The sequence below is a fragment of the Colletotrichum orchidophilum genome (assembly GCF_001831195.1).
Source record: "Colletotrichum orchidophilum strain IMI 309357 chromosome Unknown Scaffold_68.1, whole genome shotgun sequence".
NCBI lineage: Eukaryota > Fungi > Ascomycota > Sordariomycetes > Glomerellales > Glomerellaceae > Colletotrichum > Colletotrichum orchidophilum.
The window spans coordinates 178,900-202,602 of NW_019173024.1; the positions used below are offsets into that span (position 1 = coordinate 178,900).

At 53.8% G+C, this 23,703-nt stretch overlaps 4 protein-coding genes across 4 annotated transcripts; 1 reads left to right on the forward strand and 3 right to left on the reverse strand.

Annotated features, from left to right (window-relative positions):
* Positions 1-3,258: 3,258 nt before the first annotated feature.
* Positions 3,259-5,740, reverse strand: CORC01_08168 (uncharacterized protein; the record flags this gene model as incomplete). The annotated part of the gene is made up of 2 exons (XM_022619802.1): positions 3,259-3,334; positions 3,390-5,740. 2 exons carry the CDS (start codon positions 5,738-5,740, stop codon positions 3,259-3,261), a joined length of 2,427 nt encoding a protein of 808 aa, XP_022473726.1.
* A 3,905-nt stretch (positions 5,741-9,645) lies between these two features.
* On the reverse strand, positions 9,646-10,769 carry CORC01_08169 (chitin synthase export chaperone; the record flags this gene model as incomplete). Its single annotated transcript, XM_022619803.1, has 3 exons — positions 9,646-9,843; positions 9,897-10,468; positions 10,529-10,769. The coding sequence occupies 3 exons, from the start codon at positions 10,767-10,769 to the stop codon at positions 9,646-9,648; spliced, it is 1,011 nt and encodes a 336-aa protein (XP_022473727.1).
* Positions 10,770-14,847: 4,078 nt separating this feature from the next.
* On the reverse strand, positions 14,848-16,988 carry CORC01_08170 (cyclin; the record flags this gene model as incomplete). The annotated part of the gene is made up of 3 exons (XM_022619804.1): positions 14,848-16,019; positions 16,068-16,356; positions 16,413-16,988. The coding sequence occupies 3 exons, from the start codon at positions 16,986-16,988 to the stop codon at positions 14,848-14,850; spliced, it is 2,037 nt and encodes a 678-aa protein (XP_022473728.1).
* A 2,587-nt stretch (positions 16,989-19,575) lies between these two features.
* On the forward strand, positions 19,576-20,370 carry CORC01_08171 (uncharacterized protein; the record flags this gene model as incomplete). The annotated part of the gene is made up of 1 exon (XM_022619805.1): positions 19,576-20,370. The coding sequence occupies one exon, from the start codon at positions 19,576-19,578 to the stop codon at positions 20,368-20,370; it is 795 nt and encodes a 264-aa protein (XP_022473729.1).
* Positions 20,371-23,703: the final 3,333 nt, after the last annotated feature.

Here is a 23,703-nt window from a genome sequence, read left to right on the forward strand (position 1 = left end):
ATGCGCATTGGGAAGCGTCGGTTTGAATATCGACGCAGTTGAAAATGACAATTAAAAGGACATAAAGGTTCCTCGTGTCAGTCTAGGGGACGAGGAGGTGGTCGTCAGTAGTTGTGGGGATGGAGAGACACTCCGCGACGGAGAGTCAAGTAGTGAAACATTGTCCGTAAAAACGGCCATCCCCGGGCCGTAAGAAAAGTCAACGAAGCAGCAGGGAGAAACCACGGCAAAATACGAGAGTATTTGTGCTATGCGGAGACCATGTGGGAGGCACAGACGTTGTACGGGTGAGAAGCAATATGGCAATGCAACTCGTAAATAGGCGCCTCAAGTGCCGTAAGCCGGGGTGCAATATGTAGCGAAGACGAATGGTAGTGCTCTCGCAAGGATATGAGAGCCGACCCAGTAAGGAAAGTAAGGCACCCATGCAATCACCTTGCACGGAAGACGACGTTGAAGATTGAACAATGAGTTGGAGAGGGAGGTAGGGGTGTGGGATTTCAATACCCTCAGAAAGCCTGAGGAGGACACAGACTTGGGACAGCATCGCTTCCCTGATGCGACACTTAAACCGTCATACTGTTTGGAACTCTGATGTCCATCTAGCCTCGACAGGCGGAGATGCCATCGAAATGCCATCATTGAGGCGGTAGAGACCTGGTACAGCAGAACGGCGTCGTCCAGGTGCTTTCGCGCCGGCAACTGCCATGTTCCTGCGTGCGCGGGACGGTTCTTCCAAGTACACATCCAGATCGGCTTGAGCTGTGTCGGAGGGGGGTCTCGAATATGCTCTTCCTCAAGCTCAGAATGCTAATGGCGGGTATTTCCGCCGAGCAAGGAGGTGAGTGCCGCTTCCCACGTCTACCAGTAGAGCTCTCACGAACGTTGTCTGGCTCCCTGCCTGGGTCGCCGATGGGCCGCTGGAGCTTTTTTAAATCATTTCGGCCAGCGCGTTGCCAATGGCCCCTGAAGATGTCGATGATTTGTGAATAGAGACGGATGATGACCAGGATACTTCCCGAGGCTTCGTCCCGCGAAGACTAACGACGGGCAATTTGTTCTTTACAGGTTGGCACAAGAGGCCATGCGAAAGGGCCCGGGGCACATGACATAGTTGAAGTAGCCTGATATTTAAGTAGCTGGCGCGTAAGTAGATACGGTAGTCTCAGCACGGGTTGACAGTGGTGAAGTCATGACACCTTGAACTCGAGTTTTGGTTGGTGAGGGGTAGTAGCGAGAGTGTACGTTCGAGTCGCTAGGTAGAGCGTGGGAGTGATAGGTTTGACGCGCGATATCCCAAGAAGTTGTTACAGTCGTCATTGTCGACTAGTCTAGTCTCCGGCGCGCCAACCTTTGGCAAGAGCTCGGTGTATTCCGCCAGGCCCGCAAGATGAGGTCCTATCGACTTTAAATGGTGAATCTTGCAACGGAGGGTGCGAAGTCTCCAAGTCGGGACCGTAATATGTGACAACAAACCAAGCAGTAGCGCAGGCCTGCGGTCAGGGGCTAGTTTCGGAGGGATAGAAACAAAGATGCTGCGAAGACGATCTCGTGTTAAAGGGGGCTTGAAGATAGGTCGATTACATGATGACCGGTAGAGGAGGAGGCAGGTACATTTGCAGAGGGAACGCCATGGCTCTTGACGTGTGAAATAAGATGTGCCTGAGCTTAGCTAGCCAGGGGTAGACACAGATAGGGCTAGGCCAGGCCCCAGGCCCGGGGCATGGGGCCACGTAGGATGATAGGATGATAGTGAGGATGGAAGCGAAGGAGACAGAGATCGGGAAGCGTCTAGTCTGGTGGATTCATGGGTACTAGATAATCTCAGATGGAGAGGGATCAGGATTGACAAACTCACCGCCTGACAACCGGATGGTAAGAAACAGCGGCACGTAGCATCCCGCACTCGCAGGCGCCGGCTAGAGAAAGTCGTCAGCAAAAGCCGTCATGGATCAAGAGTGCTCCAGGCTCCCAGCATGGAGCCCAGCATGGAGGCAATAGATAAGTAAGGTAGGAGTGGCTGGAATCTCAGACTTCCACACTGGTGGCAGGTAGCTCGCCGACATGCCACACCAAGCAAACAGGAAAGACTCAGTCACCTCAACTTAGTCCCCATGTCGCAGACCCGTCTCCAGAGACGCATGGGAAACAAACAGACAGGTAAGGCCATCGCCATCGCCATCGCCAGCGCAGAATCCAAAGCATGCATCATCATTTCCAAAACGCCGGTGGCCGTCTGCTGCCAACCCGCTTGGACATATCCCGCAGCCATGGACTCGCAACCAGAATCCCGGCTTGGTTGAAAGCTGGATGGGAAAGTCGGCGGAGGGAAGTAGACGAGATCGGAAACGCCACAAGACAGAACATGAGCGGTGATCCGGTCGAAATATATGGGACACAACAGCCGGCCCCAAGCTCCGTCCGCGGCACGGTACCCATGCAGGCACGCTAACCTAACCAACCTTCCTGATGTCTGGTTAGCCGTCCCGGCCAAAGCCGGCTTGAGCGCATTATAACCTGGTCCCATGGCACCTCGCGCGCCAATCGGGTCCGCAGCCGACGATGAATGCCAGAATACGAGATGCTATAGCCCGATGACACGGTCCATGGCCCGGGACGTCGCATCCGCCAAGAAGAATTGTCAAATGTATGGAGTCGAGCCACACGTCGTCCTTCGTTCGAAGGCTAACCCGCCATCTAACCTATGGACGCCTTCGGGAGTACCATTGAGTTTGTTAAAGCCTTCGGTCAGGTGTACCAGCCCTTGGGGGCCTTTGGGATACAAGTTTACTTCCGCTCCCAACACTTGTCTATTTATCTCGTTCCTTGACGGGAGATGTGCTCTAACCAAGAGCCATGCATGGAATCTGAACGACAACAGCAAAGGGCTGGACTTGATCAAAGGCACGTCCTCTCCCAAGAAACCAAAAAATCCACCACGTCTAAGGTGTCCCAGGTAACGCCGTCTGCCCAACTACAATTATGGCAAACAGCCACATTTTGGCGTCTCCTGGCTGTGGCATGCTGCCTGGTACCCGAGCAACCTGCGCGCATGGCGGCGGCATGACCGAATGTCTCCCATCGCACACTCCCAAACGCCAATGCAGGCTCAAGTTCCACTCAACCCGCAAGAATCGACACCCACCGAAATCAAAAACCAGGGGTATCTCCACCATTCTCCTTCTTAAACGTGAAAGACCTTCACCTCCTTCCTTATTTTTGGGCCTTCGCCGGCACCGGAGCCTTTTCGTCAGAGTCCTATTCAATTTCAGAATCCGGTAGCGCCGGGACATCTGGCGACTCGTACTCGTCCCATGCGTCTTGTATGACGTCCCTTTGGTGTTCCGTTAGCTACCTTGCTTGTTCTTGAAAAGATGCGGCATACTCACGCCTCAACCTTGACCAATTCGATCCCCTTCTTGCGGCAAAAGACCAAGAAGCGCCTCTTGGTGCGGTCCCGCTTGAACTCCGCCAAGAGGTCGCCTCGAGGCTCGCCATCAGGCGAAACCACAACGCCCTCCTTACACACCACAATGACCTTGGCTGTGTCGGTGGCCCATCTAACCTCCTGAATATGTTCCAATTCCAAGTGGAAATTCACCGGCTTGGCGTAGATGCCCCATGTAAAAGTGTCTCCTTCCGCTAGAACTTGGTGCTCAAATATCTGCTCGCCATTATCGGGGATCCAGTGCCAGTACTGTGTCACACCAGTGCTAACGCTGTTCAGCCGGCACTTGATCCGGTTCAATGCCCAATCATGCTGGCCGACGTCATCGCCGCTGTAGTCATCGATATCGGTGAAGCCGTCGTAGTAGAGATCTTGATCCTTGAACTTGCCAGAAATTCGTGCCGTCCTAAGTTTCTTGGATTGCCTGGCAAACTCGGGCGTCGGCGGCGCACTCAGCGGCGTCTCGCTTTCCCGAAATTGAGGTTGACTGGGCGGAAATTGGGTTTGTAGCTGGAGTTGAGGCTGCGGCTGGGGTTGGGGCTGTGGCGTCGGTGTCGGGGCAAGTGGACGCTGAGATGCGATAGGAAATTCTTCGCTGATGAAGAGCTTGCGCTTCTTGGTGTTTGGGGTGCCCCTGGCCGAGTTGGGTGAGTCCTTTGGCGTCATCTTCATTCCCGACGGTCTTCCAATGCTCTTTTTACCGTTGGCGAGCCTCAGGGCTACGTATTTTGTATCGTGGTAAAAGTCGTGAATCGTCTTGGCCAGATTGAACTCAGATCCATCCGAGATGATGAGTTCCTGCAGACGTTGGCGCAACCACTCCAGTGGAGTGATGTCAAGCGTCTTGAAGCCTTCCAAGGTTCGCAGAGTATCGGCCAGACGGAAAATGGTGTCGTAAGACACGAGTCGGGTCATCATGTACTTCTTTCCCACCAGCTGATAAGGGCAAAAGTCTGCGTCCTGCAAGAACTTCAGGATGGTCTCTCCTCGATTCACCTGTCTTCCCAGCTGGAACTTCATGCTCGTCTGTCCCTTTTCCAGAGCGGTTTGCAGCTTGTCTCGCCATGACTGCAATGTCGGCTCGATCATGGGCACGATGTCTGGCCAAGTTGAGTCCCAGTACTCGTGCGTCTGATCGATTTTGTTGACGGGCACCCCGGCCATGCACTCCGGATGCGTGAAGACTTGTCCATCGTGCTTCAACAAGAGGTTCGCCTTGGTGATTGGAGCCATGCCCTCCTCCATCTCATCAGTAGCTGTTGAGCCCTCAGCGAAGCTCTTGTCTCGTGAGCCAGGCCGACTAGGGACGATCGGAGTCGCAGCACCGTTAGCATAGCTACCGTTGACGGCTCGTTCGATGTGTACATCTTGGGCGTTGAGCGCCTTGAATCCCCTCGCAGGCGGCATTTGGCCCACTGACGATAGATCACAACAATTTGAACTCTGCCAAGCGCAATTACCACATGCCTGGAATTCAGGCATGTCCAGACCGACGCATTGAGCAAACGGGCCTCCGCCGCTGGCACATTGAGTGCATTGCTGTGATTGTTTCCGGACAAGGCCTGTTGCCTGAATGATGGCGCCCTTCCACTTGTCCTCCACTTCTCCAATTGCCCTCATGTCATTGTGGCTGAATGTGAGGCCGTCACGGAGCTGGACGGGTCTTTTTTGGGGCAAGCTAGACAGATATGTGACGACTCTGTTGCTCGACGCAAGGCGATTTACCGGTCCCACGGTACGGCCCAATGCATCGACGATCATGGTCAATGCAGGTTGATTGGGTCTGACATGACTGGGGATTGTTACCGCAGCACCATTCCGATGCTCTCCATTGACGTTGATGCCGTTGGGTCCGACGCCGGGGGCCTTGCTTGGATGTGATGGTTCGACGAGCCCTGAATCGCGGCGCGGGGCGGCGAGAGCTGCAGCTGCGATGCTGACGCGTTCATCGTTTTCTTTGCGGCGTTGCTCATTGAACCAGACGGCCAACTGAATGTGGTGATTCTCGCGCTGAATCTTCATCTCCATCCTGGTATTTTGGAACCTTTCATTCAACTCTTCCAGGTGCCTATGTTCCCGTGTGATGGCGCGATGAACTTCGAGCGCACGTCGCTCAAGCTCCGTTTTCTCCAAGTTTAATTCTGTCAGGCGTGCCATATAGTATTTGGCAGTGTTTAGGTACTCTGCATCGAGGTTCTCGTCATCCTGCTCATGCAGCTGGCGGATGGACTGCCAGTAGTGCTCCTCATCCTGGGTGACCGGCCTCCTGTCATCTCCAGGATCGAAAGGCATGATGAAGGCGACCCAATTGGAAGGGAGGTGGTGAGATAAAAAGCGTGGGTTCTGAAGGGGTCGTCGTGTGAGTGAAAAGTGTCGATGAACGCAACAGTGCGGTTCATCCAAAGTTGGAGAGGTCGGCACGTCGGGCAGAAAATCGAGATTATTTGAGCACGAGGGTGTGACCGTTCCAAACGAAAATGGGGTTTCGCATTGAAGGAGATGGGGAATTTGGATGGAAATGAAATGCGGCGACAGTCCGTCCAGGGGTGTGGAGAAGCCGAAGATGTCGCGAGCGTCGATCAGTCCGCGCGGCAACGTTGGAGTGTTGTGCCTGCGCTTTGGCCAGGGCAGGTAAAGTCAGGTAAAATATTCGGGAGGAAATGGCCGACGTGAGAATGAATTTGTTTGGTGTCGGTTGGAAAGAGGTCAAGGTGAGTGAAGAGATAGATGGGTTGATGGCGTCAAAGATACGGATAGGACTTGACGGCAACGGGTAGCGGGATGTGGGTAAGACGTCAAGCGACGCAAATATGAAGACAGTGGCTACTACTACCTTGGTGTACTGAAAATCCGAGCAAAGGAGAGGTAGTGCGGGTGGCAGGGGACCGGAATCGACTAGTCCAATTGACTAGTTGGACGAGGTGCGTCGATGGGTGTCGTTGAGGATTAGGTATGCGGATTATAGGCCCGATGGGATTTGGCGATACCTAGGGGGGCAGGCCGCAGCACACGGTCGGAAAATGACAGTGGGTGCGTGCCGCGTGCTGCGTGCTGTGTGCTGCGTGCTGGGCAGGCTGCAGACGAGCGAACTCGACCTGTGTAGAAAAAGAATGGGGCCGAGGCTGGAGGCGAGAGAAAAGTCGGCTGTTGCTGCCCAGTGATAGAGATGGTTTGCAATGGTAGTAGGTGCGGGCAGAAAGACGTGATGCAGATGAGAATAGGGTTGAGGTAGGCGGGTAGACTGCACTGGGCAGCACCTCACGCTCTGTTACAAGGCGTTTCGTCGTCAAGCAATGAGTATCGCGTTTTTGCACGTGATCTCGCGCAAGAAACTAGACGCTTATTCCCGAATCCCCTGTGCCGACGCAATGGGAGGGAGGGGGCAGATAGGACGTTTGGTTGGAGTCGACCGGGGCTAAGGTAGAGTGAGTGAGTGGATGGATGTGTGATGGATCATGGGGCAGAGCAGAATGGAGACAGCAGTTGGTCGGCCGTCGGCTGTTACGAGCTGTCCGATAATACCTAGGTCCCCTGGTGGCCTGGGTTGTTTGCGGAAAATGGTTTGCCTGGAGGAGGCCACAGGAAACAGGTTTTATGAATCAGATTGAATGCGTGGTGGTATTATTGAGAAAGATATGCCCGAGGAAAGGGGGCCGTGGGAGGGAGAGGAGCAAAGAGAAGGAGGTAAGAAGGAAAGAGGGAAAGAAAGAAAGGAAAAAAAGACTCTACAAAGGGCAGGAAAGCAGGCAGGAATAATAGACAATGGCACCATGGTCTCTGGAGAAAGTAGCAAGGAAGCAGCCAAACCGCAATTCGCTTGATTACTTAAGGAACCCTGCCTTCCTAAGGTAAGTAAGGTAGTACCTGAGTATCCGTACCCAGCTAAGGTAAGGTAGTCAACCAATTGGTCGCCGTTACAAAGGGTACCTAGGTAGTGATTAATGCCGACCTACCTTACCTAGTACCTACCTACAATGGTAGGTATTATGGGTAAGTTTAATCCCTGGCCATGTATTTGCGGGCAGTGATCCACTGGTAGTGAAATGCTGCAACGCAAATGGCTGAGCTCAAGCGTCAATGGTCGAAGTACTGCTGCTTAGATAATCTGTAGAGCACCCTCGTTGCGCTCCGTAGATATTTAGCAGGGGATTTTACTTTGGCCTGCAACCATAGTAGGTCAGGTCAGTCATGTAGTCCGTACTACCGTACGAAAGTCTGTTTGCCTCAATGTTCCCAGGTAGGCAAAAGTGCGGAAACGGATACGATACCGATATCCGTACGACGGGGCCAATCGACGTCGACTACGGAGTATCCGTACCCTCTTCCCTAGTTCTATCTTCGGGTGCACTACCCTGCTAGATAGTATCGATAGTTGAGGTAACCTAAATTGAAATGAATACCTTGCCACTAACCTCCCTAGCGAGCGACCTTGGCCCATGCATGCATGCATGTGCCTCTCTAAGAATTATCCCCATTTCCTCCCTAGAAAATTTTATTCGATATTAAGGATGCTCAGGGCACGGGGTACTGAGTACAAAGTACCTTACATTCTCTTGACTGCACCATCTATTGATAGCGTTTCTTCTAGGCACCCTGTCTCATGACACTTGGAATCCAATTATTACATTTTTCTATTGTAGCGAGTAGACCACGTGATTGGACCCAAGTGCGAGGAAAGCCTCTTAGCTTCAGACTAAGGTATCTTAAGGTCGCCCATACCGGTAACAGATCCGATGGATCCGATAAGACCCCTAGATCTGGCACGCCTGAGTCCCCTTCCAACTTTTGGTCTCGTCCCATCGTGTCGGCTTGCTTTCCACCGCTTGATTATACGAATGCTTCCCGTTTCTCAATTGGTTTTTCTTTCGATACCCAAGCCGGCGATGGTTGGGCTCCTGGAGGAAGAGATATGCTGCCGTTACAGAGTGCGTGTGAGTCCCTACGGATACGGATATGTATACGGAAATGTATACGGATACTCCAAACTCACTCGGTAATATCTCCATAATGCCGTCTCCGTGCAGCAGCTCCACCTCCACTTCTTTCGCTCCCCTTCCAATCCGAGTGTTGCCTTGCAACACGGACGCAGATCGCAAAAACCTTACTCTACAGCTTTTTTATCAAGCTCGCCATGCTTGTTTGTCCGTGTCGTTTCCGGCTTCTCCTCTCGAGCCTCTAACGCTGCTCGGGCAATGGAAATGCCGTGGGAATTACTCCATCTCGCGGCTCGAGATTGCTTGCTTGCTCCCTCACTCAAGGTTTGCCCGGGGTCTGAAGAACTACAGGTTTGATTGGTCCGAGAACGAGATACTACCTCTGCCTTGAGTAGATTGAGTCTTTTCAAACCTTGCCCAAAATTCATGTCAAACCCCCCCCCCCCCCCCCCTCCTCCCTCCCCCCCCCCCAACAAAAAAATACCCACCACACAACAAACCAAAAAAAACACAACTACACTATACTTATCTTCTACCACTCCACCCATATCCACAACCCCCTCCCCCCCCCCCCCCCCCCCCTTTTTGTCTCTACAGCACTTCAAACTATATATCGCGCTTGAGCCAAAGTAACAAATATACCTCAATTGCAGTTACATGGTGTCTACGCATGCCAAGACATTGCTACCACGCCTTGTGCACCAAGCAGGTGTGAAGACTGACAATCCCTGGGACAAAACTTCATTTGTGTCATCTTGCGCTTATACTACCCATAATGAACATACACGTGACTGGCATGTCCTTCAGCCCTTCCCCATGTTAGTCTTCCCTGCCTTGAAGACTCGCAATCTCGACCCGGCTCGATGAAATTTGTCGCATCTCGATTGAATTAAACAATGTACTACGGATACTGACACCCGTGGGCATCGACACCTATACGTGCTAACGTTATCAGCCTATTCTTGGGTTGATCCATCTACAACCGGCCCCGCCTCGGCCGCCCGCCGCCCCCAGCCCAAAAAAACTCAAACACGGCCGTGTATCGGGATGCAGCCCGACCTGTAAAGACAGTTTTTTCCCCCAAACGCCATTCTGCTTCCATGCCCAAGTCATCGTCATCCTCAAAGTAACACAGATGGACGGAAAATATCCGCTGTAGATCGGCAAGATCCGGATTCCTGTTGTAAAAATTCGCCATGGAAAACATCCGTTCGTCGTCCGACTGTTGCCGTACACATCCCAACCATCAACCTCGATCCTGCATCAGTACCTGGCGGAGTAGCGCGCCGGTGCTGGCGAAGGGGAGTAGGAGTGATCGTAGCCGCCAGCGTGGCTGTAGGGGTCGTTGTCGTAAACAGTCGCTCGGCGATCGTCCTCCGGCAGCAGTTCTTTGACCTCCCAGTTATTCATCCTAGTTCCAACTGAGAACTCAAGATCTTCGCGGGTAATGGAGTCCCAGTACTGCAATAGCGGATCAGTATTTATGGCCATTTCGAGTTTAATATTTCACGTACCTTATACACCATCATGACACCCAAAAGATTGCAGATGGTGGCGAAGAAGAGGCCGTCCAGATAATGGCTGACGGCGGTGCAAATCTGGGTGCTCACGGCGTACAGAATGACCTGGCCGACGACGAAGAAGAAGATACCAAAAGCAATGTCGCCCAGCGGCCAGCGGTCCTGGAGAGTCCTAACAACGAGGAGAATCTGCAGGGCAACGTAGACGAAGAGTTCAATGGCGTTCAGCAAGTACAGAACGACAAAGAGACCGACCGTGTTGGTGGGACCCAGGCCAGCCCATGATTTGAAGGTCGCGAGGGACACCAGGAAGCATATCGCAAAGGCCACCAGAGAGCAGACGCGCAGGAGCCAGACAGAGAGGAAGGTACCATCCTCATACAGTTGGAAACCGACAAAGCCGTTGATCAACAAGCAGGTGATGAGGGCTGATGACAGGCCGTTTTGCACTGATACGAAGTACGGGTAGGGGGCGGATCCGGGAGGCACGACACCGGCGTCGACGCAGAGTGAGATAAAGCTGAGAAGCATGTATATGTAGAAGAACATGAGGATTTCCTTGCGGCCTACGATTGCCTCGTCAGTATTCTTCAGTCAAGGGTTAAGGATCTTGGAGGCTGACGTACCGACAGCAGTGAACTTGCCACGAATATGCAAGATCATGACGACGGTCATGAGCAGAGACACAATGTGCATGGCGCAGGCGGCACCCTCGAAAATGATGGTGTTTGCTAACTCGATGTTACGCGCATAACAGTCCGGTTCGATACCAACGCCGCTCGTCACCTCCGTGATAGGACCGATGGATGCGCATAATGGCAGTGGCGCCATGTGGCAGATGTTGGTGAAGTCGCCGAAGCCTGACATGATGGGCTACGGCCGACCTACGGCGATGAGGCTGTCGTCGGAGTGACAGCTTCGGATCGTTCGAGTAACGTGCAAGGTATGCGTTTTGAAAGATTACGTCGGGAGTGAGTCCGATGAGGGCTTCGACAGGGGTTGGCAGCGAAAGGATACTCGAGCGATGGACGGAGTCGAGACTAAGCGACGTGGTCGACGTGGTCAACGTGATATGGATGGTGTTTCGACTAAAGTGAGAGTGCGTATGTGAGAGAGGCCTGGGGAGGCCAGTCGTGTCGTCGCGAACGAAGGGGGCGATGGTGCGGATGGACGAGGAATCGATGTTCGGTGTATGGCAAGGGAGGAGGTCACTGGGACGGAGAGTGGGCGGATTGATGGTGGAGTTGAGGCGTCCGGGGGTCCGTGACTGGAGATGGCAAAAGTTAGGAGTACGGGACGGTATGGTGTCCAATGTCAAGAGCGATGCAGAGGTTTTTTGTTTGGTTCCGGTGGACGATGACGATTACGGAGGCAGCAACGACAATAGCGATGATGGAATGGAGCGAGAGTACGGCAACGAATGACTGGGCAAGAACCTGATCCTGATGGACTGGTGGTTGGGACGGGAGCGAGTGACAGTGAACGGTTGCTGTCCGACGTTGACGAGCTGGAGATGGATGGGGGAGGGGACGTTGGAGCAGCGTTGCTGTGGAAAAGGGAGGAAAAGAGCCCACTCTGAGGCCTGCAGGTGCAGGACAAGCGCGGCGAGTGCAGGATCAAAGTGCCCGGAGGAGGCGGGCACGCGGTTAGGTAAGGTAGCACAGCAAGGCGTTTGCTAGGGGAAGTGAGCGGAAGGGGACAGGCGCTCTCTCGTAAGAGGCGCCTTCCCGGTCCAGGAACGGGATGAAGTGGGTCGAATGGCAATCTTTGCAGGTGCAAAGGTGGCTGATGGCTTTGGTGTGCCAATAAGATACAGCAGAATGCCTCCATTCACAGCATCTGACTGGCTGCCTCGTGTCCTTCCGGGGCCTTTCTTACCCCCTTGGGGGCTTGGAGCGTTGAATGGAACTGCCCTCCACGGAGGCTCCACCTCCCTCAGTAGTCCGTAGCTACCGCAGATATTCTTGGCAAATTGTCCCATTTTAGCAGGATGGCCCCTGCACAATCGAGTCTCTTCTTTCCCGCTAGCTCGAACACGAGGCAATTTTCCCGCTGTTATTTTTTTTTAAATGCTTAGGTAACCCATTGATCCACCCCGTTGCGGAACGCTGTACTGTTGCCGCCGTCTCCTCTCTGGCATGAGGCGCATTGTGTCCATCTGTCTGGCCTTGATTGCTCGTCTCCGACTCCGAAATTCACCATCGTCAAACACAAGACGATGATCCGGTTTTGCGACGCGTTGCCCGTCCTTTCATCGGAACAAATCATCAAAACCAGACAACCCTTGCAAGAAACAGCAAACTCCCGCTGTCAGTGCCGTGGGCACGCCGCACACACTCTCCGCGTCGTCTAGTCAACCGTCGCATGGTTTTCGTCCCGTCTCGCTCCAAACTCTCTGCTTTCGAATTGTACTTGTGCGCCGGTCAACAAAATGATCGATGATGACAATAGAAATACTTACAGTCATTCGTGCTTGTGTCACACAAATGTTGACCTGATAGCTGCGAATTATGTGGATGGCTTCGACTACCACGGCAACCGTCTCGCGTCTCGATGCAACCCCCAACCCGTCTAATACGACGCCGTCCCAGCTTCCTTCCTGTCCAGCCGAACCAACGTCTCAGCCTGATATGTTGAAATGTCACCCAAAACGACGGAATTGCCCTGGATTATCCGTACTTGCAACTATTATTCAGCGCATGTCTTGGCGCAATATGACGTCGTTTTCGGATCAGCCTCATCTCACGCATCTCGGAGCCACCTTCCACCTTACACCTCCAAAGTCGGCAGTGCCAACACCGTCAAGAAGGTGCCGCCTGGGGCCCAACAATGCCTCACCCATGACAAGGCATTCAACATCCGACAGTGATGAGCAGAGAGTATCTCCCCCATTCAAGTCCGTGGCTCCTATTGTGGCCCTCGCAGACCTGCATCGCCAGCCTCGGCGTCACATATTATCGACCGGTGTTGCAGAAACCACATCAAGTTTCGGAACGTTTGAGGCGCAAAATTGATTTCTTTAGTGATGCTGACGGTCACGCCAGCCTGGCCCATTCTCCCTTCCACATCTCTCGCCTGGAAGTTCGCCCAGTCTACGTCCGTACCTCGCCGAGGACCTCCTGTGAGGTCGAGACGTTAGGCAACACGTTATGCTGTCGGGCTAAGCTGGCCGGTGCGCTTCTCCAGCCTAACATGTAAAACGCATTGGCCGCAATACACCAAGGAGCCCTGCTGTCGGTCCTCGCATGTCCGTCCGTGCCTGCTACGTGTCGAAAAGCAGCATTGGGTGGTATTCATGGCGCGATCGACGCGATGCCACTTTGCCAGGCCCAGCAAGAGGAGCGCCTTCACCCTTTGAACGCAATGGGCATGCTGCCCTTCCCGATTGTTGCCTTGATAGAGCCTCCTCGTCATCTCAACGAAGCGGCCCACCAAATGCGGCGATGTCATTCAACGCGTCCGCGGCTTTTTCCAAGCTGTCGGCGACGATGCCCGGCCTCAGCCACGTCAGACTACCACTGCGCTGTAGCCTGCTATACAACAAGCTGGCCATGCAAACGGTGATCTTGACGACAGCTCGCTGGTAACTCATCTTCAGCATCATGATGAGACGATGCTCGGCGTTTGATCCGAACCCAACAAAGCATCAACGGACAGACACGGACGGGTGGTAGTCAATTGTGAGGTTCCCAAAGTGTACGAACAAGGCCTTTTCCGGCTGTTTCTTCTCATTGACGCGGTACAGTACCCTAGAAGAAGAGCAAGAATTGTCATCTACCCGGAATCTGCCCCCCGGTACAATGGCCAATATCGCCCGAGGTCAGCAGCATCCAAAAGATACCATTGGTCAAGGGGCCCGACGGGGTGTTAGAACTTTGCCTTGTCTACTGTGAATGTCCCCTGCGGGGCGTTGACTGACTTCCATACCGCGGCCATATCATTACCTGACGGCACCAAACGCGGAGCCATGGCGAAGCTTCAAGACGTCCGGCTACGTACAGGGACGCTTCCCTATCTTTTGCGTCGTCTGTGCTCTTGGATCTCTTGAATACGGAGAAAGCCATCCTGTCGTTTGTTTGCCGGTGGGTTTTTCTAATCTGAATATTCGATACATGTGTAAGATTGAGTCAAGTCGTGGTCGGTATACGTTGAATAATCTGTGCTCGTAGAGGAGAGATGATGAGCAGTGAGCAGTGATAATCAGGACATACCGTGCGAACCATGGTGCCACACAATTTACACAGTGCACCTGTCCAATCAACATCATCAAAGCTGTAATGTCACTGCTCCTCTCTGATTGGTCAATGTCTTCATATACAGTCAACCCGCAGACAAGGCTCAACACCCAGTTTGAGCCAAGGAAAAGCTTTCGTCACCATGTGCAGTTGACGAGGAACTATTTTCTTGTTTTACATTTTGTTCTGATTTGATTCATGTCATCTTTCGTAATGTAGCTGTCATCGCTGACGCTTGGTTTCTATCTACACCGAAAAGGCCCATCTGCCTGATCGGAAAAGCCCGAGTTTCCCCCTTCTTCCGTCCGTGAATGAAAGCCGAGCCTGCGAGGTGCATCACCAGACAGTTCTGGCAGACCGTGCACGAATCTGGACGGCCATGCGGTTTCTTGCCTCGTCGACCTCACTGGAATCCCGAAAGCCCCAGTGTAGGTAGAGAAAAGTAGACAACTCCGCCTAATGCAATTTTCACAGTTGATCCTTGAGAGTCGTCCCTTTCCTTGTTGAGGTTGCCCCAGTTTCCCCAAAAATATCCATCCCACCGTCCCGGCCGCCTCCCAGGCCTCTCATGATGAAATAGAAAAGAATGATCCTAACCCTACGCCTTGAAGAATGCAATGCTAAAAAAATGACGTTGAAAATTCAAGCTCGGAATATTGTGTCCGTAAGGCTTGTAATGATGGCGGTTGCATAGGAAGACTCCCAAGCCTCTAGTTTGGGAACGGTCCTTGTGGCAGACCGTGGGGCATTTGCGGTATGTGAGCGCTCATCCTGTACGGTGCATGCATGAACTCAGGGACCACGCCGGTTCGCAGATCATTGCGTCGCCCTAGAGGTTGATAGTGCATCTGCGTCGTGGGCAAATGGTATTCGTTCAGAGAAGCCGATGGTGGAGGATAGAGCAGCGTGTTGACGTGGCGAATAGGCTTATACGGGCTGGGTCGTTGTTGAAGATAGACACTTGGCGAGTGCGACATGGGCGTGTGCGAGATGGGAGTGTGCATGACAGATGTCGGGAATTGCTCGCCGAGGGGCGATGACGCATACACAGAGAGGCTACCTGGGCTATGTCTCTTCGTCGGGGTGCCGTATCCCATGTTGGGGTGCATCGGGACATTCGAGGGCGTAAGCGAGGATTGCGGCATCGAGGTCGTGGCTGGCATGGGGAGCTGGGGAATCGAGACGGTTGTGGCGGGGTTGAACACTGTCGCCATGGCGCGAACGCCATTACTCAAAGGCGGCAACGAGACGTGTTGCTGCGTCGAATAGGTAGTCGTGGCCGGATACATCTGTGTCTGTGATGGTGCGGGGTTGGTGTTCAGCGTCAGGTTAGGTACCGGGAGACGCATGGGTTGCTCGCTGGCCATCACAGGTCTGACGGCAGAGGGTATCGCGCTGGGCTGCCTGCTAAGTCGCTTCGCTGGGGGTTCCGCCACATCCTCTTCCGAGCTTCGCTTCCGACCGTTCATATTCATGACCGGAATGTGCTTGCCAGAAAGTGGTGACACTTGCTGGTTGTGGTATGTCGAGGGCCAGGCCTGTTGATTGCTCTGTACATTGGTGCTCGGCGAATAGACGTTTGTGGTAGAAGGCGTGAGAGGCGGGAACGCGACAACGGGCTGCGCGGCCGCGGTGGGCGAGGGGACCGGCGAGGTGAAAGACTTGTTCAAGGGCGAAGTCGGTTGCTTCTGGGCCCGTTCATAGTATTCCGAGAAGCAGGACAGCTTAACAAGCCAATCCTCCCATTCCGCCTTGGTAGCTAGCAGGCTGTAGCGCATGTTGCTAAGAAACTCAACCTCCATAACGTGAATCTCCTGAACGGTAATGCCGGAGACTTCAGCCCAGGTCTTATTAGTGTAGGTGTTATCGTCCAAGACTGAGCCTGTCAGTAAAAAAAGGTTCCCTTTATATTACGATTAGATGCACTCACACTTGTTTCCCAGCATGAGAGCAACCGTCAAGAGACGGTACTCGCTACCTGACCGACCCTTGACGGAGGGATTTGTCGTCTTCAATCGATATACGAATAGCAGTGCCAGCAGGATGACATTCTGCGTGACCTGGGTCGTCGAGAGCACGCTGTAGGCCCACTTCTTAAATTGAGGGAAGGGAGTCGCATACTCGGTGAGACGAGGTATAGTGGCGGTTGACGGACGGGAACGAATATTCTCGGCGACTCGCAGGGTATCCATAGACTCGAACCAGAAGAGGCACGTAATCTGTGGCAAGTCAGCTACCAGTCTGAGTATTCGTTTGTCAAGTCTAGCCAGCTTACCTGTGCTGCGAAGTCGGCCAGGTTACCACCCTTGGGATTGATACAACTCGGTATCGACAAGCTGTGCAGAACAAGCGCCGAAGAGCCCTTCCGTGCCGAAGTGCTGTCTGGCTTGCCAATGGCGCCTGATGTTGGCGTTGACGGGCGAGTCGAGTGTCGAGATGTGGTGGAATACTGGCTTGTGCCCGAAGCCGGATTCGTTACCGGTTGTTGGGACTGGGAATATGTGTTGGCGGGTTGTGGGTATCGAGGGTATTGAGGGGCTCTCGCAGCCTCGGCCATGACAGCCGTGGGTCCCCGTGCCTGAGCAACAGAGGCAGGGTATGAGGAATGAACATGGCTGTCGTAGGGGATGAGGTGAGGGGTATGGTAAGTAGCACTCATGGCGTCGGTTGGCGGCGTGCGAAGCCCGCCCCGGTGCAGAGAAGCTCCTGCCCCGAAATCGAACCTAGAGTCCTTTTGGAAGTGAGCGACTGAGTATGAGGTTTGTTGAGAGTAGCTCTGTCTGCACGACGAGGGGTGTGCAGGAGACAGAGGGAGGTTGTAGAAGGGTAAAGGTGCGGCAGTCGAACACATCGGAGCGGGGGGTTGATCGGTGGCTCGTGAAAAGAACTTGGAAGTTATCGTTCGCAGGTCGACGATTTCCTGATTGATGTTCCGGTCTGCGAAGAGAATAGTTTTCGGGAGACGGGGACAGAGGTCGGGAGAGAGAGAGGGAGAGGGAGGGAGGAGGCGGGTCGAGGAGTTCAGTCAAGGAGAATCGAAGCCGTGGGCCGCTACATTTGTGGTCGAAGCAGGTGGTTTGGTTTTTTCGAGATGATTCACTCGCAGAAGCTTCTTTCGTAGCGAAGCGTGCGTACAGCTGAGCAGGGGGCTGTGGTGAGTTGGGTCAGGCAAGGAGGTCGACCTAGAATTAACTGGATGCTCTCGTCGGATGGTTTCCCCCTGTACTGGTAACCGCGGAATTTTCAGTCCTCGTGAGGATTGGCGATTATGATATTGTCGACAGTATCTCCGTCAATGGCTGGCCATGGCAGGGTAACTTGACAAGAAAGCTGGCCCAGCCGTAAACTTGAACCCAAGATGTTCCAACTGTTGGGGGGAGGGGCGTATAAATCGAGTTCGTCTGCCGTCAATCTATGCTGGTGCTATTGCAGGAGCAGCTTCGGAGGGGTAGGTGATGCTAGGCGAAGACCTTGGTGTGAATCGGAGATGGTTCGAAGTTGAGGTCAGTTCGGTAGCTCGGAGGGGTGAAAGGGTCGGTGGAGGAATTCGGCGGAAGGGGAGGTAGGTATAAGGTGGCAGAGATGACCCTGGGCCGACGTGTACTTCAGATTGTCCGTGTAAATGAAGGGCTCGTGGGTGGTGAGGTCAATGGGGCGCCGTGATTCGGTGGGATAGTGGCGGAAGGATGCAAGAAAGAGAGATGGCCGGCGTATTGGGATTGTATTGTACGGGATGTTGCTGGGTATTTGGAACACGCATGCATAGACGTGCCCACCAGACGAGAGTGAAGAACAGGAGGAGATGAGGAATAAGAAGAGCAGAGGAAGCTAAAGACTAGAGCAGTAGCAAGAGGGGCCGTCAACAAGAACAAGATTGGAAAGGAAAAAAAGATCGAGGCAAGCCGGATGAAGAAGAGATAGAGAAAGAAGCAAGGTAAAGGCCAGGCACGGCAAGAGGTCGGGGCCGGGGGTCCAGGTAGAACGGTACCAAGTGATAGATTGAAGCCGAAGCAGAAGCAGAAAAAAAACGGAGGTCTAGTGATATGGTTGCGTCGTTCGTTGTCTGGACTTTTGCTTCCCGTTTTTTTATTATTATTTTATTATTATTATTTGGAGAAACTTGCAGCAACCTGCAGTCAGAGACAGAGCGAGTGAGAAAGGCAAGGAAAGCAAAGCAAGGTACCCAGTCCCAGCCTAGGTCGAGTAGCGTGTGTACCAGTCATCCACAGGCGAGGTACCGTTGTCTCGTCCGGGAGTAATGTGAGAGGGCAAGTATCATTCGAACAAAATAACCGTATAGTAGCTGTGTCCGCGCGCCCTGCCTGGTATGGGTCCCCATCCACGGTCAGGTCTGTGGTCGCAGTGGGTGATGAAGGCATGGGATTGGGATTGGGATTGGGATTTGGGGGATTTGGCCAAGGGCAGGACAGGACGGCATGGGGCATAAAGGATGGGGTGGGTAGGATGTACCAAGTATGGGGGATGGGACGTGGGCGGACCAAGGTACCTTGTTCCATGTGCCCTGTTCTTGGTGCTGGGCTGGGACTCTGGGAGGTAAGGTGGGAAGGGGGAAAGGAAGAAAAAGGCACTTGGCTGCTGGTCTATTCACGGTTTCAAGGTTCTGAGTTCGTGCCTTGCTGACGGAATATGGGTCTCTAACAAATAAAACAACAACCACCAGCAAGCGCAGGCCCACCGCCCAGCTGGTGGTGGAGTAAGGTACACAGGAAAGAAAGGGCACGCCGCACGACGCACCTCAACCGGGAAGCTCCAGCACCGGCGGCACCAGCACACCAACAACCACCAACACTGCTGGCGGAGATGTGCAAGGAGCAACTTGCAAGGAAGGTGACCCCAGATGCCTTTGCTCTACAGTATGAGTGTGAGTCTATCTTCGTACCCCCTCCAAGTAGGGCAGGTTGAGTCCACAGATGCCCTGGGAATGGCCTTTGCACAAAGTACTTTACTGAAAGTACATTTCCTTTGCAGCCATGCAACATTGGCAACAGAAACAGCAGCAACATGTGTGTATCTCGGAAGGAGGTAGGAGTAGGCGCAGAGAACCAAGCAGGCAAACAACCAAACTTGAAGCCAGTCCACCTCAACTCGCTGTCCACTATCCAGCAAGCAACTAAGCCGGTTATGGAAACAAGCCGCCAAAAAAATGCGGAAGCCAGCAAGGAAGAGACTAAAGACAGTTTGGCTCAGGTACACACCGAAGTTAGGGCCAACCACGTCGCAGGGCAGCGTCAAAGTGGGTCTCCAACCAGAAAGGGAGGAAGGGGGAAGGAGGAAAGTGGGGGGGAAGGCAGAACGCACGAGGACAGACGGAAAGAGGAGAGTTCCTACCTTACACAGTAAGGTACCATACCCAGGACCATCCATCTACCTGGGGGTGTGCAAGTTATCTCTCTCGTGATGCGCCACCAAAAAGACACATGCCTCGGGCACCGGGGTTCCAGAAGTTGGCCATTTCGATGCGGAACACGGTACGTACCTTGCGGCGATGCACTTGCATCTCGTACCGGCACCAACACCTTCCAGCAGACCAGCACACCAATCCCAACCTCAACCAGCAACAGCCAGGAGGAGACGCCGCTCGTGTGCATCTCTCGAGTCTCGACGCACAGGCAGGCAGAGAGTACGCCAAAGGAGGCCCAGCCAAGCCGACGCGGCTGGACAGCCCTCTAGCCCTCTCCTCGTCCTTGGTAGATCAGAGATGGCAGACTCAGACTCGCAGAAGGGCGGATACGTCGGTACCGCCTACACGATGCCGTGACGGAGCCTGGAAATACGACATGGACCAGTCAGTCAGACTGCAAGAGTCCAGAGTGGCGGACGAGTTGCCAGACCGAAAGTCCAAGACCAGTCAGTCCCCGTCGCAAGTTGCAGTCCCATTCCCAATCCATTTTGGTCCCTACTTTACCATGACGACCGACGCCCTCTGTCGTAACCGTGACCCCACGACCACGACGGGTGCTTTGCTCCCACCTCGGTCGACTTGCAATTTCAATGCCATCCATGATCCAGCCGTGCCAGCCCAGCCCGGTCGGTGGTGGTCCGTCGGCGTCCCAGTGCCCCAGTTCGCCTCCCACGTCTCTACCAGACTCTTTCGCAAGCCCAGGTTCCAAGCCGGATCCTACCTAGCGCGATGGTCCCACTTCTGCTCAGGTGCGGCCAAAACCAGAATGTGTAGGAGTGGCAGCGACGAAGCAGCAGGTCCCCGGGCCTGAGATTTGGCATGAGAATTGAACATGAGGTGTAGGCGACGAGGCGTGGGCGCGGGCGTTTGGTACCTCAGGGGGCGTGTTTCCCAATGAAGGGCTCAAAGGGTGCTGGGGGGGGGCGTAAACGAAACGGGGCGTGGGTGTGAGTATGGGCGTGGGTCTGGGCATGAGCACGGAAAGCCGAGAGTGAAAGTCGAGGTGAAAAAAATCGTGTCTGAATCAAATGTGCAGAAGTTGCAAAAAAAGGCTGCCAGGAAGGTTGTGGACGGCCACTGGCGGAAACGGAATTGCGAGTTTCTGTCGTTCTCTCCGTGTAGGTGGAGTGGCACCTGAGTGGTCGTTTTTTACTTTCTTTCACTTTCTCCATAAATCTTGGGAGCCGGTTCCACTCTCGAGCCAATCAGACTAGGTAGTCAAGCTAGTCCTGGTGCAGCTCCAGCAGAGGAGGAGCAGGTGCATGCTTGTCGCAGCCCAGGCGTGCCAGGCCAGGCCACCACCTTTTTTTTTTTTTTTTTTTTGCGTCTTTATATTCGAACGCTTGGGCAAGGAAGGGGTGGATGATTGGGTAGAAAGGAAGCCGGGAAGGTCGCCAATGGGCAAGAACGGAAAAAGGAAGGACCACGCATTCAGAGGCGGCAGGCCAAACAAGCGGAAGGGGGCAGAAAGCGATGGGGAAGAGGAACCTCTTGTTGTGCAGTAAAACGTACCGAAAGCCAAAGTATCTTTCCCTTCTGAGTACCAATCCAATCAAGTCCACCACAGCCAGCCATAGCCCACTCCTCCACTGTGCCCTAGTCAGCAAAGCCATTTTGTAAGTCTCTCAACGCCGAGACTCTCTCTCTCTCTCTCTCTTAACTTCTCAACTATCAGCAACAAGAGCCTACCACGGGGGCAAGGATGGCATGGTTCTGCCGTCCCTCGTGCACCTATCCGCCGGACGCCTCATTGTCTGTCCATCTTTAACCTCCCATCCATTTATGGGCCAGTACACCAAGGAATCAAGGAGAAGCAGACATGTCTTGATATTTCGACGCCCCACCCCCCCTCTCCACCCCCCTCTCCCCATCCATTTTGCCCTCGCTGTCTTTCTTCCAAGTTGGAGCTTCCCACACCCATCTCCACGTATCATACCACCCCTTTTCTCCTGCACCACCTGGCACCAAGGCAGCTACTGATCTATCCGTGCCTAGGTACTCCTCACCCTCTTTTCCATCTGCGACGCTGATTGAGAATTCTAGGGTAGGGTCTCGGGCGTGGTTTGGGGTCGGGTGGGGTGGTCACTGGTCCATTCTTCGGTCCTGACTGCGGATACTGGGCGCGACTACGACTCCGACTCCGACAGCTCTGTACATAGTACAAAGTACAGGAGCGGGGAGGGGGAACAGCGCTACCACAACCATGGCGGCGACCACACAGCTTTGCGGGCATAGCAGGGAAGAGGCCGGCATGGAAGGCGAGAGCTGCACACTTGCCGCACCACAACGGTGACTAGAATTGCCAAATACGTTGTAAGTCGGTAGCGGAGGTCCCCCAGACTTCTCCTATCTTCCCATAGTGGTGGAAACCAGGCCTGCGCGTCCGTCTCAAAAGTGTATCCGGTACTCACCTATCCGTCATGAACGGGTCGCGTCTTGCGAATACCGACAATATGGTGCTCTGCCTAGTTAGTCGTAGTCAGCCAGTTCGCTTTGATCCAACAAATCACAACCAGCTAACATAAACAGCTGTTTATCCCTCGCACTTTTGTTTGATGGTGATGGCTTCGCTTGCCTTGGCCGCAGGCAACCGTCTCAGCTGCCTCGCCTCAAATCTTCGTACAGTTATGTATGAACGGCACTGGAGCTGTCTGACGGTAGTTCGGAAACAGCGCATCTTTGAAAGCTTAGCCTGAGTGTGCTCAGCTTGTGCATGCTCGTACCATGAACGGAATAGAACGGCGAGGGGCGTTGCGCTGCGCTGCGTAGCCTGCGTGTGCTTCCTAGCGCAGCAGCGAACCCCATCCATCATCAGCCATCATCATTATCATCATCATCATGGCCGTCCACCACCACCGCAGCCGGCCCACCGCCATCACCGGCACACTTGTGATACGCAGCATCTCGTCCCATTCCCATTCCATCCCCATCCCAATCAAAGCCCACTCACGCCCACACCGTGCCATGCGGCACCAACCCCACACCAAACTCTGTCGGCCCTCGTTCGTTTTGGGCTTTGCTATTACGAGTGCCCTGCTGTAAAGCACCCGCATGCTGCTAGTACCTTGGCTGAAGTGCACCGCACAGTGGGCGAAGCAACTTCCATGGGCCATGCAATGACTTTGCCTAGCTGTATTTTGAAGTTTGGAGTATCCGTAACCTTCACCGTATCAGGGCTTGGTCGTCTTCGTTGCCTTGAATCACTTTTAGCCGCTGCAGCGCCTCTGGGTGGTCGGTCCATCCACGACCGGCCGGCTTCCCATTCGCAACATCAACTTTCGCGAAATACCTTCCTCCCGGTCGTAATGCTCCCCCGCCCATTATTGATTCTTCTCGTTTTAACCTTGTTCGGGAACGCGGGTGTCCTTTTGCTCGGTCGTTGTTCTTGGGGCAGATTACGCCCGCCTTCGGCCTCCGTCGTGCCGCATGCTGCAGGACAGATTTCAAGTTGAAGACTCAGTCTCCGTATCCCCAGAAGGATTCGCCTCCGCCCTTGTGTACCCCCGGAGTATGACGGCTTCATCGTAGGAATCCTATACATCTGCGACTTGTGCGTCTACGTCCACTACAAGCTCAATTATGCTCAGCGTCCAAACCTCCTCAAATGACGCAGAATCGCAGCTACCGTTGTCGAACGGGTCTTTCCGTCCCCTTAATCTTCATTGGCTCAGGCCGGCGACCTGAGCACACCTAACCCCCCTTGGACTTCCAGCCCTCCAAACAGACGCAAGTTGCGCGTGTGGTGCGGTGATGTTCGGGCATAGCCTTGTTTCGATGTCGCCTAAGTCCCTGGTTCTGCCTCTGGGATGTGCAAATTCATCACAAATTCCACGCAGTCTCACTAGAGAGAGAAACCTTGGAACGCCAGTCTGCAATTCATCCCGTCAAAGACAGAAATGTCTCCACGATACGGATAATTTGCGTTGTAATACGTATCAAGTGGGTGTCAAAAGGTCCACAACAGGTCAGACGGAATAAGCACCGCACCTTCGTGCCGTTATTTTGCGTGTTCGCTCATCAGCTTCTCAGGCGACCCAAGTCGGCATCGGCAGGGAAGAAACCGGACAAGGAACACCAGACTTTGCGATGTGACTTGTCTCCGTCGCCCTCCTTCACGCCCAGCAGGTCAGAAGTCGTCAAATCC